Raw genomic sequence first — 14,240 nt, 5'->3', positions numbered from 1 at the left:
CTAAATTCAATTTTTAGACAGTTGTTTTCCCGATTTTGGCCACCGTAGCCTATGGAGACTAACAAGCAACACTAAGTGGTTTTCGTAGTCTATGGGTGTTGTTATATTAAGGGTGTCACATGCGCGTTTCTGATTTATTACCCAATTGTTTCTACTATACAACCTAAAATTAATAATTAATTTGAGCTATGGTTTTGTTTCGCCCTCTTGACCGCGGCGAGCTGTAATTGGTCATTTTCATTATAGTTGACTAAACTGTATCGAAATGAATATTATAGTTGAGTTGGGAGCCCGTACATTAAAAATACCCATTTGCAGTTTGGTATAAGAAATCTTAATTCAAAAATTACAGTCGTACAGTAGAAAAAAAATATAGTGTCTCAATAACGACTCCTCAAACCCGGACTTGTCATTCTTCATAATACCTACTTGCCCATGCTTCCCTAAAACCTTTTTACTAAATTTATACGTAAGGATGAGAATTTACTTTACTTTAACCGCTAACAATAAAGCGTTCCGAACATGCAGAAACCGGAGGATTTTTTTATGTATCGAATTTATAATTTTTTTAATAACTGCCATTTCCTAATGTAAATATTTAAAAAGCGTTTTATTTATACTTCATTTATGAATTGATAGAACATTTCATTATATTATAATAAATAGAAACGTAGTGCTACTCATAATATGCAAATAATATTTAACTAAAAATAAAAGTGACAACCCTAAGCGCCAACGCAAGAGTAGGCAAATAACTTGCCGAGCGGCCTTAGATTCACTACTGTTCTTAGTGTACTGTGGTTTTGTCTTGGGGCCCTCTATGATATTTGGTTGAGCACCCCCCACCTATCACGCATCGTTTAAAAGTTGCCATACAAACAAATACCTACTACACGCGATTACATAAACAATATTGATATTGACGTTCGAATCCCGGTCATGTATGATAGATTTAAAAAAATGAATTCCATTATTATTAAATCTAAAACCGACGCCATGGTTCCTAAGAACAGATTTCTATAGTTTCTTATAGTTTCTGACTTCTCCATACTGACCGATTTGGATTGATCAGCCTGTATATGTTAGTCTGTGCTTGGAGCAACATTTCTCTAAAACTATACCTATTAGGGCATGTAATATATCATTTTCGGATAAATTAAGGATGAGGAATCTATTTTTAGAACAAAAACAATGCACTTTCTAACAAATAAAAATAATAAAGTAGAAAAGACTAAAAAACGTATTTTTGTTCTTTTTTATAATTACCATTTTTTTTGTAAGTGTAGCAGGAATCTGAAAACAAAAATATAGTCGTAAAGCTACACTTATTAAGTTTAAAAAAAATATATGTTTTATTATACAAATCTGTTGATAAATAGAAGATAAAAAATAATATTAAGCGTGGGTCGGAGTGTCCGGAGTGATCTCATATTAAGGTGGGAAAGTTACTTATAATTTGTTCTACAATCGTTTATTTTTTTTAGTTTTTCGTAAATAACTCGTAAACGGTAGCCCTTATAAGTGCTACTTTTTTTCGCTAGGATCAATATTAAAAAATATATTAAAGTGAGAAAATAAATACTAAAATAGTAAGGCCCCGGCGACACTACATCCCTTCCGTTACTACGGCTGTCGCAAAAACTGCTGATGCCAGCAGATCGTCTACAAGTCGCGCTGGTTCCTTGCTTTGCTTGTTTATCAACAAGTCACTGCGCGCCCGAGTGGCAGCTGCGCCCAGAAGCCGCCGAGACTATTATCTTCTCCTGATAGACGCCTTGTTGGCCGGCCTCCGCCTTCGAGAGCCCTCGCACTGTGCCAACGGATGTACTTATAGCTACCTGTTGCAAAGCGACGAAATCGCGGAGTGAGCCACGCCGGCCTATATGTATTAGTTCTCGTAGTATGGCATATGTGACGTCGCACGGGTACCACCTTATGGCGGTTGGCGCTTACGCTATTATTAACGCCGCTCCGCTGAAGCGGTTCTATGCGACGTAAGCGCCAGCCGCCATAAGGTACCTTTTCCCATGGGACGTATCTACAGTTAGTATAAGAGAACTTATAACTATTTTGATATTCTACTGAAACATAACAGCTGTAATAAAATTAAAACTATTAATTTCATCACTTAAGCGTTCATCAACGCGCGTTAAAAAAGCGTTTGGATGACATAAATGGATAATAAAATAACCATGTATGTATTCAACTTTAAACCTACATTGTCCGGGAACAACCTCTGCCCTTGTTAATAAAAAAATATAACTATCTCCCTCCGAACGAATTGAAGGAATTGGACTTACCGCAATTTAAATCAAAATTATTTAGATGCTGTTTAGAAAAAAGTATTATAACAATTCGGAACACTTTGCCATTTCGCAATGAAGCAATAATGTAAATATAGATATAATAAGTTCTGTAAATATAGTAAGGTAAGGTGTAAGGTTATTTAATTAGTATGTCTGTAATAGGCTGAAAATGGAGACACTGTCTATAGAATAAGATCATTTATGTATACCCATTTCTTTACAAATAAATATTTCATTTCAAGGAATGCTTTGACAGTTTCAATTCCTCAAAGGAGGCCAGTAGTTACCAAACTCGAAACAGCACCTTTAAAAAAATATTAGGAGTCACTGACCTGTCCCAGTCAACTGAGAGTGTGCGTGAACTTCGTTTGTGTGTAATTTGACAGAATTTGAAAATTTACCCTTCTCTACCCCTTCTTAAGGTAATATAATTATATGTAATAAGTAGCTACTATTCATAAGTGCTTGTTGCTACTTGCTAGGCCTACATGAATACAGTATATTTGAAGTTAAAGTTGAAGTCAATAATAACCACGCTATGGCGTGGTCCCACCGGGACCAGGAAACACGGGAAGCCCAAAGAATGGTGGACCGATGAAATAGTGGCTACAGCTGGCAAGGGCTGGCGACAGAAGGCCAAGGATAGAAAAACTTGGCGAAAACTGGAGAAGGCCCTCAGCCAAACAGCGCCCAGGGGGGCGATTTTTGAAGTTCGACCGCTTGATTTCACTTATTTCGTTCAATAAAATCTCCACTACAATGCATTTAAATTCTACATATAGAATTTAAAAGGAGTGGTCAATACCACTTGACTCCCAATTTCTATCGATCGTATTTCAAAAATTAGCATTTCGCCCTTTTTCACCGATATTCGTGTGACGAAATCGAGCGAAATTTGAAAACGAACGAAACTCAAAATTCGGTCCCCGGGGGTCTTTACGAACAAACTTTTTTAAACATACATACTTAATGATATTCCATACAACATACTTTAATCTCGTATAGAATAGGGAATATTACGCCAAACTGCGTAAGTGGCGTCACTCCCACAATAAGTCAAAATCTAACGGACTGCCGCAAACGAAGAGAGCCGAAATTTTGTTATCTAACCTCTAAGAGTGATAGAGATCACTCTTGCATATTCGAGTGATAAAGAGGCAGGTAGCTGAAGTTCGATTTCGCGTTTCCCGGTTGGCCCTTTGTAAACAAACCGCCTTGATGTATCAATGTCATATTTGTGAAAACTAGTCAAAAAATAGTTTAAGGTACAGTATGTATAAGGTACTCTATGGTATACTTAAGTCACTAGTGTACTACTCCCTATTAATAAAGGCTTTTTATTTTATTTTATCAATTAATTTATTTTAAATGTAGAGTACATTTAAACGAACGTGTCGAGTGCTAAAAGTTCATTTAACGTACATCGCATATTATGATTTTTTAAATTCTTAAAATATCTGATCTTAACCAAGAATAAGGCTTCGATCCAGTATGGCTTCGTATGTGTGTGTTTAAATTGCTCTTTTGCGCGAACGGTTTTTTGCAGATTTCGCAAGAATAAGGCTTCGCTCCAGTATGGCTTAGTATGTGTGTGTTCAAACTGCTCTTTCGCGCGAACCGTTTTTTGCATATTTCGCAAGAATAAGGCTTCACTCCAGTATGGCTTCGTATGTGTGTGTTCAAATTACCCTTTTGCGCGAACCTTTTTTTGCAGATTTCGCAAGAATAAGGCTTCGCTCCAGTATGGCTTCGTATGTGTGTGTTCAAATTACCCTTTTGCGCGAACCTTTTTTTGCAGATTTCGCAAGAATAAGGCTTCGCTCCAGTATGGCTTAGTATGTGTCTGTTCAAATAGCTCTTTTGCGCGAACCGTTTTTTGCAGATATCGCAAGAATAAGGCTCCGCTCCAGTATGGCTTAGTATGTGTATGTTCAAATAGCCCTTTTGCGCGAACCGTTTTCTGCACATTTCGCAAGAATAAGGCTTCGCTCCAGTATGGCTTCGTATGTGTGTGTTCAAATTACCCTTTTGCGCGAACCTTTTTTTGCAGATTTCGCAAGAATAAGGCTTCGCTCCAGTATGGCTTAGTATGTGTCTATTCAAATAGCTCTTTTGCGCGAACCGTTTTTTGCAGATATCGCAAGAATAAGGCTCCGCTCCAGTATGGCTTATTATGTGTATGTTCAAATAGCCCTTTTGCGCGAACCGTTTTTTGCAGACTTCGCAAGAATAAGGTTTCGCTCCAGTATGGCTTCGTATGTGTGTGTTCAAATGGTCTTTTTGCGCGAACCGTTTTTTGCAGATATCGCAAGAATAAGGCTCCGCTCCAATATGGCTTAGTATGTGTATGTTCAAATAGCCCTTTTGCGCGAACCGTTTTTTGCAGATTTCGCAAGAATAAGGCTTCGCTCCAGTATGGCTTAGTATGTGTTTGTTGAAATAGCCCTTTTGGGCGAACCGTTTTTTGCAGATTTCGCAAGAATAAGACTTCGCTCCAATATGGCTTAGTATGTGTTTGCTCAAAGAATCCTGTTGCGAATATTTCTTATCACACATCTTGCAGGAGAACGGTTTTTCACCAGTGTGATACCGATTATGTCTCGTTAAATGGGAAGCTCGTGTATACCGCTTTCCACATATTCCACATGCGTATGGCCTCTCGTTTGTATGTGTTCGTTTGTGCGCATTGAATTTCCAGACACTTGCAAACTTCATATTACACAGCGCGCACGTATATATCGTCCCGCCTGTGTGAGTTCGCTTATGAATTCGAAATTTTTCCCATTGCCTAAAATGTTCTTTACAAATTTCACACGTAATACCCGGGTGGGTAACTTTGTGAATATTTAAAGACAGTATGTTCGAAAACTGTTTTTTACATATTTCGCACATATATGGTTTTTCACCTGTATGAACACGTTCATGAATTTTCAAACAACCAGAAGTTTTAAAACGTTTTTCACATATGTTACACGAATAAGGCCTTTTGTCTGTGTGAATTCGTTTATGTGTAATCAAATACACTTTTTGTGTAAAATGTAATCCACATGTGTCGCAAGGATAAGTTTTCTTATCTTCTTTATTACATTCATAGACCGTTAGCTTTGTTTTTATTATTTTAGAACTTGTTTGCGTGTGCGTGTTTTCTACATGACGAATCAAGTCATATTTGCGGTGAAATGTTTTTCTGCAAGTGTCACACACATATTCATCTATATCTGAGTTATCCTTCGAGACATTTGTGCTTACTTTGTATTGTGAATTATTTGGCTCAATCGATCCGGCGTTAGTAGGTACATGTATATGGATTACAACATGTTTCATTAAACCCGCCTTCAAAGCGAACTTTTTGCCACAAAGATCGCATATAAACATTCTCTTACAGTCTCTAGCATATATATTTTCATTATCATTGTCTGTGTCACTAGTTGTTGTACGATTGTTAATGATACAGTCTCTAGCATATATGTTTTCAGTATCAGATTCCGTGTCAGTATGTGTTGTGTCGTTGCCGGCGAGCGCCTCGTGGTGTTGGAGGTGTTCGAGCCGCACGCAGCAGTCTCGGAGCGCGAGCGGAGAGTCTACACTAAGGACGCGCTCCGGTGACGGATTTTCTTCAAATACTGAAACCACATTGATAAGTCATCGGTTAATTAACTCCGTATAAGTAAAGTCTAAGGAAAAAACGTGACTCGGAAATCAAGAAAAAGTTATGCTCGTATAGATGGCGCCACACCTTTGGCTTATACTCGTGTATATGGCGTTGGCGACACCGATAGATATTTAACACATATCAGTGAAAGAACATGGGTCAGAGTCATATGGCGTTATAAAAAAATAAAATCATTTATAATCTATCCATATAATCTTTTCGATACTTTTATACATTTTCATTTCAGTTTTAATCCTGTGTCTATAGATGGCAGTAAATTTACTGTGACTACAAAATTAATATAAAACAAAGTCGCTTCCCGCTGTCTGTCTGTCCCTATGCATGCTTACATCTTTAAAACTACGCAACGGATTTTGATGCAGTTTTATAATAGATAGAGTGAATCAAGAGGAAGGTTTGTGTATAGTTTTTGTTAACCCGTGCGAAGCCGGGGCGGGTCGCTAGGTATCACTATATGAGGCCTGCTTGCAGCCATTTTTGAATTTTATCAAGAACTCACCATAGTCAGCGACAACAGGCCGGCTGCCTTCTTGCTCCACACTAGACGTGTGAATGTGGGTCATGACATGCTTCAATAAATCAGACTTTAGAGAAAACTTCTTGCCACAAAGATCACACACCGGTTCAGTCACTCTCTCACAGTCAACTTTAATGTACATTTCATCTTCAGAATAAGGTTCACTGTCAGTGTGAGTGGTATCTTGTATGGTGTGCTCGGCAGGTGCTCCGTAGTGGAGGCGCTCGAGCCTTACGCAGCAGTCCTTCAGTGCCGGCTGTGAGGTGTGCTCCTGAGACTCCTGCAGGCAACCGTCCTCGTCAGCTAGCGCCCAGTCTGCTCAGAATAAAACCATGATGTTATAAGACTGTCTTACACAAATCAACCTAGTCCCTGTTAGGCCTGTGTACACTGTACAGTCGCCATCAGATATATCGGAGCGGCCAAGGTGTTCACAATATCTGAACACGCACTCTAACGCCTTGACAATAGAGGCGTGTTCGGTTCGGTTCGGATATTCGTCAGCGCCTTGATGAGCGCTCCGATATATCTGATAGCGACTGTATTTGACAAAAATAGATAAACAGATATTTATTTATTTATTTAAACTTTATTGCACAGTAAAAATTGTACAAAAGGCGAACTTAATGCCAGAAGGCATTCTCTACCAGTTAACCCTCGGGCCAAACAGAGAACAAGTCGTAATAGGTGCAAGAAAAATTAAAAGTACGAAAAATTTAATATTAAGCATAAATTTTATGTTGAACAACATACTATTTCAAATATACATACTGCTATAATATACTTACTTATACATACATAAAATACTAATATACATATGTGTACATATAATACAATATATATAAATATAGTAAGATATACACTATGATTTTAAATTGGTGATCACTGATCAGGAACATTTTTTTCTAACTCAGTAATTGATGTAGATCACGTTGAAGTCGTAATTACATGGAAACAAACTTGTTTTTTTTTTATCATAATTAAAATTTTGAGATCATATTTATCCTAAAATCCTTGACACTCTACTAATCGGTATCTATGAGTTATAGCCTCTTTACAAACTTAATGGCAATTGATAATTTTATGAGTAATAACTTGTCATTGTCATATGGATAAACGGATAAACAAAGTCATAGATCCGTCAAATTTCCCGCATATCGATGGCACTTATCGTAGTTACTTCATGTAATATAACCATGTATTTAGTAGTTAAATATTAGTTTTAATTATGTTTTAACTTTTAATTAATTAAACAATGAGATAATTGCGTGAAACCTAGCCTAATACATAAGTTTTATTTGGACTAGATATTAATATTTTTCTACTCCTGATCACCGATTAAAAATCATCGTGTATAGTTACGAACAGAAGATTTTCAGGAACAAATATTCACGTTTTAATTTTTTTAATATACATAATTGGTTTAAGCCAAAAAATTTGGCTAAGCACACGTAATTTTTGGCTTAAGTTAGTATGACCTATGACTTATGACAGATTTAATTCGATTACATAACTGGTATTGACATTTGTTATAAAAAAATTACCTAGTTACGTTCTTGAAAAATCTTAGTATTGGCTATCTCACAAATACATATAACCAGAGATATATATAGCTCCGTATAAGATAAATAAAGTCTAAGAAAAAAACGTGCCTCGGAAATCAAGAAAAAGTCATTCTCGAATAGGTGGCGCCATTACCTTTGGCCTATTCTCGGCTAGATGGCGTTGACGACACCGTTTGATATTTAACAATTTTAACACATATCAGTGAAAGAACATGGGTCAGTATGGAACAAAAAAAATTAAAAATCATTTATCCGTAAATAGGCTTGTGCCTGCTCGGTCACTACAGAGAGCGCTCCGCTCTCGGTCAATCGGTCAAACGAACTAGTTCGGTCTTTTAGTTCCTTTAGTTCAGTTCGGTCTTTGAGAGCTGGGAATGTATGAATCGATTTTACAGTAGTTTTTTCCTAAATCTTTGGCAACTGAATTACGATTCAAGTTGTACGATACTATATGACGATTAAACATCAAAAAGCTAGACATAATAAAATAATATAAAAAATACAGAAAAAATATTTGATTTTTCTTCATACTTTTCAGGTTTAGGACTGTTTGTCACTCTTTTATCTCGTTCGCACTCGTGCCAGCGTCATTGTGAACCATTTCGTTCAGTCTATTTTCTGTTTTACTCATGTCAAGCGCTCACCAATCCCTCTGAACTAAAGGACCTAAAGACCCAAGGGCTCAACGTTTTCTGTTCTCTTTCACGGCGCAGCAACTAGTATCATTTCTCCTCGCTCTTTTAAAAATGCCGTTTGTCAAAAAAGGACAACCATACTGTTGACAAGGTGGACTTCAAATCAAGTGTTGCCTTTCTTGATGCGCCCAGGCTGTGTATGTGTGCGTAAAAGCGTATATGTGTGCTCTTTTAGGCATGTGAAAAGTCGATTTTAATCATGTTATATATCGATAAACGCTACACAGCGGAACGAAATAGCGATTAATTGAAGCTTCAATATCTTCGTTAAACATAAACATAATTGAAATGCTAATGGATAAAGAATATATTATAATATAATAATATAATTCAATTATTGCGGAACACCTATTTTAGGAGGTATTTATGTATTTTAATTAAATATCTGAACTTTCCCTTGGTTCCCTGCTGGGGCGTGACTATAAAATTGTGATCTGATAACCACAATAAAGAATAAAAGCGTTTTTGGTCATTTTAGGTATTGTTAAGCCTTCGAAGTAAAATTAAAATTGCAAGAAATGTCGATAGTTTATCGATATGACTTTATCGACATGGCTACAGCAAGGTGGGCCTCATTGTTAATCGTACACTAAACAAAAGTGGCAACAGTGACAGCTCGCTGAGACACCGTCTCTATATATTATAAGTCTATGTAAAGACCGATTAAGAGCGTACAAAAAGATTTAGTTCCTTTCGGTCCTTGATGGGATTTCATTCTTAACAGTTCTTAGTTCATGACCGACACAAGCCTATCCGTAAACATATTTTGATTAATTTATACATTTTTAATTTTATTTTAAGTTTTAATCGTGTGTTGATAGATGGCAGTAAATGTACCGTGACTACAAAATTTACTTTCGCAATAGCCCTCTATACTATCTATTCTCTTTGATATAACTCAGGATAACTTACCGAGGACTGCCAGAGATACATCTGGCCGATGTGGATGCTCCGGCCCCAGCACTAACTCATCCTTTACGACGTGATCAGTATACAGGTCTGCCAGCATGGCCGCCTCACTAATTCCATACTCTACGCTCTCCGACAATGAAGGCTCTTCCTTCACATGCTCTGATCCGGACACAAGCTCATCCTTTACATCATGGTCAGTATCCGCACTGGCCAGCATGGTCGACTCGCTCATGCCAGTCATGTCACACTCCATGCCATCTGAACACAGTGCCTCCTCCTTTAGCTCATCAGCTAGCTTTTCTGCCTCACTCTCACCATAGCCTGTGCTGTCCGAACATAAGGGCTTCTCAAGCATGTGGTTTGTGTACAGGCCGGCCAGCATCACTGCCTTACTCATGTTGCACTCCTCATCTGAGCATGAGGACTCCTCTTTAATTTGATCCACACACTGTGTCTCCATCTGACAGTCAGAATGCTGCATATCGTCTGTCTGCTCCTTAATGTGCACTGCCAAGTTAAAAAGCATTTAAGTTAGACGAGTAAGTATTACATTTCTGCCCAAAAATATGTATACTTGTAAAATTACGGAAAACAATTGAAACTAATTGCGTTAGCTAAAGTCTCCATTTCAGCTTGGGCAAAAATTCTTTCGTATGTCCAGATGTTGTCCTCTACAGGTCACATTACTCAACAGATTCCTGTGAAATTTTGTGAGCAGGTTCAATGATTAAATCAATTTATTAAATAAGTAAACAAGTAATATATGCAAAAAAATATAAATTTAAAACTACAACTACAATAACAATAGCTTAAATTATAAATAAAAAACCGGCTCCATGATTAAATAGAATTTATTTGTCGATTCAGTTTTTGGAATTATTTCAAAATAGCGGAGCCATACATTTATTCCGTTTGAAGTTACGCTCGCGAGGTCTACAGCTCACAGTAATTCCACCAACAACCTTGATGAAACAAGAAATAAATATATTATGAAATCTCTGGAAGACCGAGCTTCGCTAAGAGTTATTCTCTTGTCTGTGGAGTATCATCTAGCATTTCCTATCTTGCACCAGCTCTATGACTTTTGATATGACACAACCCCTACTGTTTCTTTGACTTGTTCTAAAAAGCTGCCTCTGGGTTTTCCTCTACCCCTTTTGCATCCTATCCCCCCCTCCAGGACAGTTTTAAAGAAGTGGTTGTGTCGTATTAAGTGTCCAATCATAAAAAACATATAAATGTCAAAAATGTGCGTTCTCACAGAGCTAAGACCTAAGTAGATCAATTTTTCGTCCCCGAAAACCATGGGGGTTAGCAAATTGCATCGAAATTGTTAGAGCCGTTTTGGAAATTCCCGAAATATACATAAGAATTGCTTGTTTAAAGGTGTAAGATGTACCTGGACTTTTAAATTGGTCCCCATACTGCAAAGAGGATTGACATCCTGTAATAACTTGCTCTCTGTCTGGTTGACATGCAAATTTCATGGGAACACATCCTGGTTTCATGTTCACTTGTGATACCCGACCCCTTCACATGATACCGCATGTCATTTTCCATATCATTTGGCAACTGAAAATAATAAAAATGTGTAGTTGTAGTAGTCAAAGGTCGGCAAGGGTGCGCTATAGTGTGTCAAAGGACTGTCTCATTTCAAATATAGACAGAGAGAATCATATCTTTGTCTTAAACTAGTACCCAAAAGGATGAGTATAGTTTTTTTGGTTCCTATTTACTGACAATTGGTTTGACCAACTATATTTGCCTTATAATATGACGTAAAGCATGTCAAATTATAAGGTAAATATAAATAGATGGTAAATAGCTCACCCATTCCAACCTCTGGTAACTAGTAGTCCATTGAAATGATTGCTAAGGCCAAAACAGGCATAACCTAATAAATGGCTTAAGTATTTCATTTTAAAACAAAGATTTTGAGTAATGCACGATTCCCACCGACTGGGCAGAGTCGGGCAGCGCCGGAGCGCATTTTCGATGTGTCTAAACATTATGTGGGTAAGGCAGAAGCGATGGAGTCCGTCTGGACGCGTCCGCGAGTAGCGGACCGGCTATGGCCGTACAAATGTGAAATGCGCTTCGACTGCGCCCGTTCGGTGGGAATCGTACTTAATACGGCATCTCATTCATTAAACAATACTTACATCAAAAGTAATTTCACAAAACCATATTGTGGAAGTCGGTATGCATCTAAAAGTCAAGTTGACATTCTTGACAAGACAATGCTTGTTATTTTTTTTATTTGTCTTTCTAGGCAGGTTAAGACCATAGGCCAAATTGCCTCGGATTAAAGCCGTAACAGACTATCGCACCGCACCGCGACCTTAGAGCGGTTAAGGAATAGCTCGTACTGGCGTGCAAAGAGATATAATCACGCTGGCGTGGGCTTCCACACTATCGCACTGAACCGTTAAAACGGTGCGATCCTAGCTTAGCTTGGGGCTACCGCGAATACCGAAAATCGTCAATTGCGGGCAATTCTGACAGATAAAACACGGTTTGCTACCGCGAAGACAGCCGTCATCTAGCGGCCCGTTCGAAAGACGATTATGGATCGAATATCGTTCCATAGACCTACCGCGAAACGCAATTTTCGGAGTTTTTGACAGCACGAAATTCGTAAAGAACTGTCAAAACACACGTTACCTCAAGAGCTAACGTTGTTCTTTCGTTTATCACAGTGCTGCCAGATAACTCACCTTTCAGCTTTTTATCCCGTTTTTGTGGCAGTGAATCCGCGCATTGTTTTGCAAATATTTTGAATGTCCTCGGTTTTTGAGCACTGCAGCGGGATGAATAAATAGATATTTGGGGATTATGCTCGATCAACTCGCAGTTTCAAAGCAGTGCTCCTGTTTTTTCAATTTCATGACCTGGCAATTTCATTCTGTCATAATAGGGTATCATGCCCTTCGTGTATCTTATTATTATAGTTGATTGTGTCGTGCTGCGTGAAATTGTACTGTTTGTTTGTGAACTATTACAAAGATGTTTCTGTCGCAAGAGAACCTGGCTGAAGAAATCCGGCAACAAGCCGCTTCTATAGGTGCCTAATGCGATAAAAATTCCGCTAAGTGAAAGTTCTGGACGCGGAGTTTGTAAATACCACGCTGCATATTTCCACATCCACGACGAAATAGCTGTAGGACCCTGTTCAATAAGGTATACGTTTTAGATTATTTCGTAAGTCATTAATCAAATAGTCAAAACATTGAACATTCACAATAAAAGGTCTAGAGCATTGCAAGATGTATGTTTCAAGTATTCAAAGTTCTACCTTCATGGGAAGCTATGTAGTGTCTGTCAGTATCTAATTAAAATAATATACCATTTGATAGAATGTATTTTTGTATTATACAGAAGATATTAATTTAATAATATATGTATATAAATGTTATGGGACAATCTTACCCAAATTGACAAAGCCCCACAATAAGCTCAAGAAGGCTTATGTTGTGATATATAATAAATACACACATGGAAAACACACACCAAATGACTCAGGAACAGATATCTGTGCTCATCACATAAATAAATAATGCCGAGATTCAAACTGAGTTGTTCGCAAAGTAGTGTACTTCTACGTTATTTTTCCATTTAAACTTTTATGACAGGCAGATTATCAACATGAAGTGGGCCGGGACCAAATGGATGCCTGTTTCTCAGCAAGCGGTGTCCAACTGCTAAATTACCCCGGTCTTATCAGTATGGGCTATCATTAAAGCCGGGTAAGTGAAATTTGTTTACATTATTTATAATAACCTCATATCAGATAAAATAATACTGTGAGTACCTGGCACACACTACTTAATATACCATGAATGAATATGAATTTATAAAATATACTGATAGATATTGTTAAAAAAAATCTTGGGTTTAAAAAGAAGAATAGTCCAGTCAAATTGTATTAGTAATATATGGGTCTTCTTACCTGATTGAAATGTTAAAATAAATAAATACATAAAACATTTACAGTTAAGGTTGTTCTAGCCCCCACTCTATCTATACACAGTGCTCCTTATATGTAGGTAATCTTACCTACATACAATAATTACGTATCTAGCCAATTCTAAAAGAAGTTTACATATATACATAATTGATGCTAAGTAGTACTTAACCAGTATTTCAGTAAATACTTAGCAGGGCTCTTCTCAAAAAAAATAGTTATACATACATTGTACATTAGAAGTAATGCACATTAATCTTATATCATATTTCATAAATTAAGTACTAATAATTTCATTCTGCATTCCAGGGGTTTTCGATGCACACATGTGACCCTTCATGGGCTATAGGAATATGAAGACCGCTTCTTGTATATCTTTTCCATCACGGAACAATGGTGTTCCGGACCTTTGGGAGGCGTGCGCGGAGCCGTAGGCAACACGTGAGTCCCTTTTGACACTTAATGAAATGTAAGGGGTAAACCGAGCGGATGCTGCCCTTGCCCGCGTCATGGAACACACGCAGAGGCAGCATCCGCCAGGGTGTAAGGACTATTGAGAGTTGATGGTATCTAAAATTAACTAGGCTAATGCGTGCAAGCGATGGTGA

The 14,240-nt window shown here is 37.7% G+C and overlaps 1 protein-coding gene across 1 annotated transcript; it reads right to left on the bottom strand.

Moving 5' to 3' along the window:
- Window positions 1–3,654: 3,654 nt before the first annotated feature.
- On the bottom strand, window positions 3,655–11,641 carry LOC134802669 (zinc finger protein 271-like). Its single transcript, XM_063775303.1, has 4 exons — window positions 11,068–11,641; window positions 9,669–10,175; window positions 6,479–6,811; window positions 3,655–5,929 (listed from the first exon to the last, which is right to left on the bottom strand). Exons 1-4 carry the CDS (start codon window positions 11,174–11,176, stop codon window positions 3,747–3,749), a joined length of 3,132 nt encoding a protein of 1,043 aa, XP_063631373.1. The 5' UTR covers window positions 11,177–11,641; the 3' UTR covers window positions 3,655–3,746.
- Between the last annotated feature and the right edge of the window lie 2,599 nt (window positions 11,642–14,240).

This window comes from Cydia splendana, chromosome 25, assembly GCF_910591565.1.
Source record: "Cydia splendana chromosome 25, ilCydSple1.2, whole genome shotgun sequence".
In the NCBI taxonomy this organism is placed as follows: Eukaryota; Metazoa; Arthropoda; class Insecta; order Lepidoptera; family Tortricidae; genus Cydia; species Cydia splendana.
Note: the sequence above shows the minus strand (reverse complement) of the source record. Positions and strands in the feature narration are given on the sequence as shown.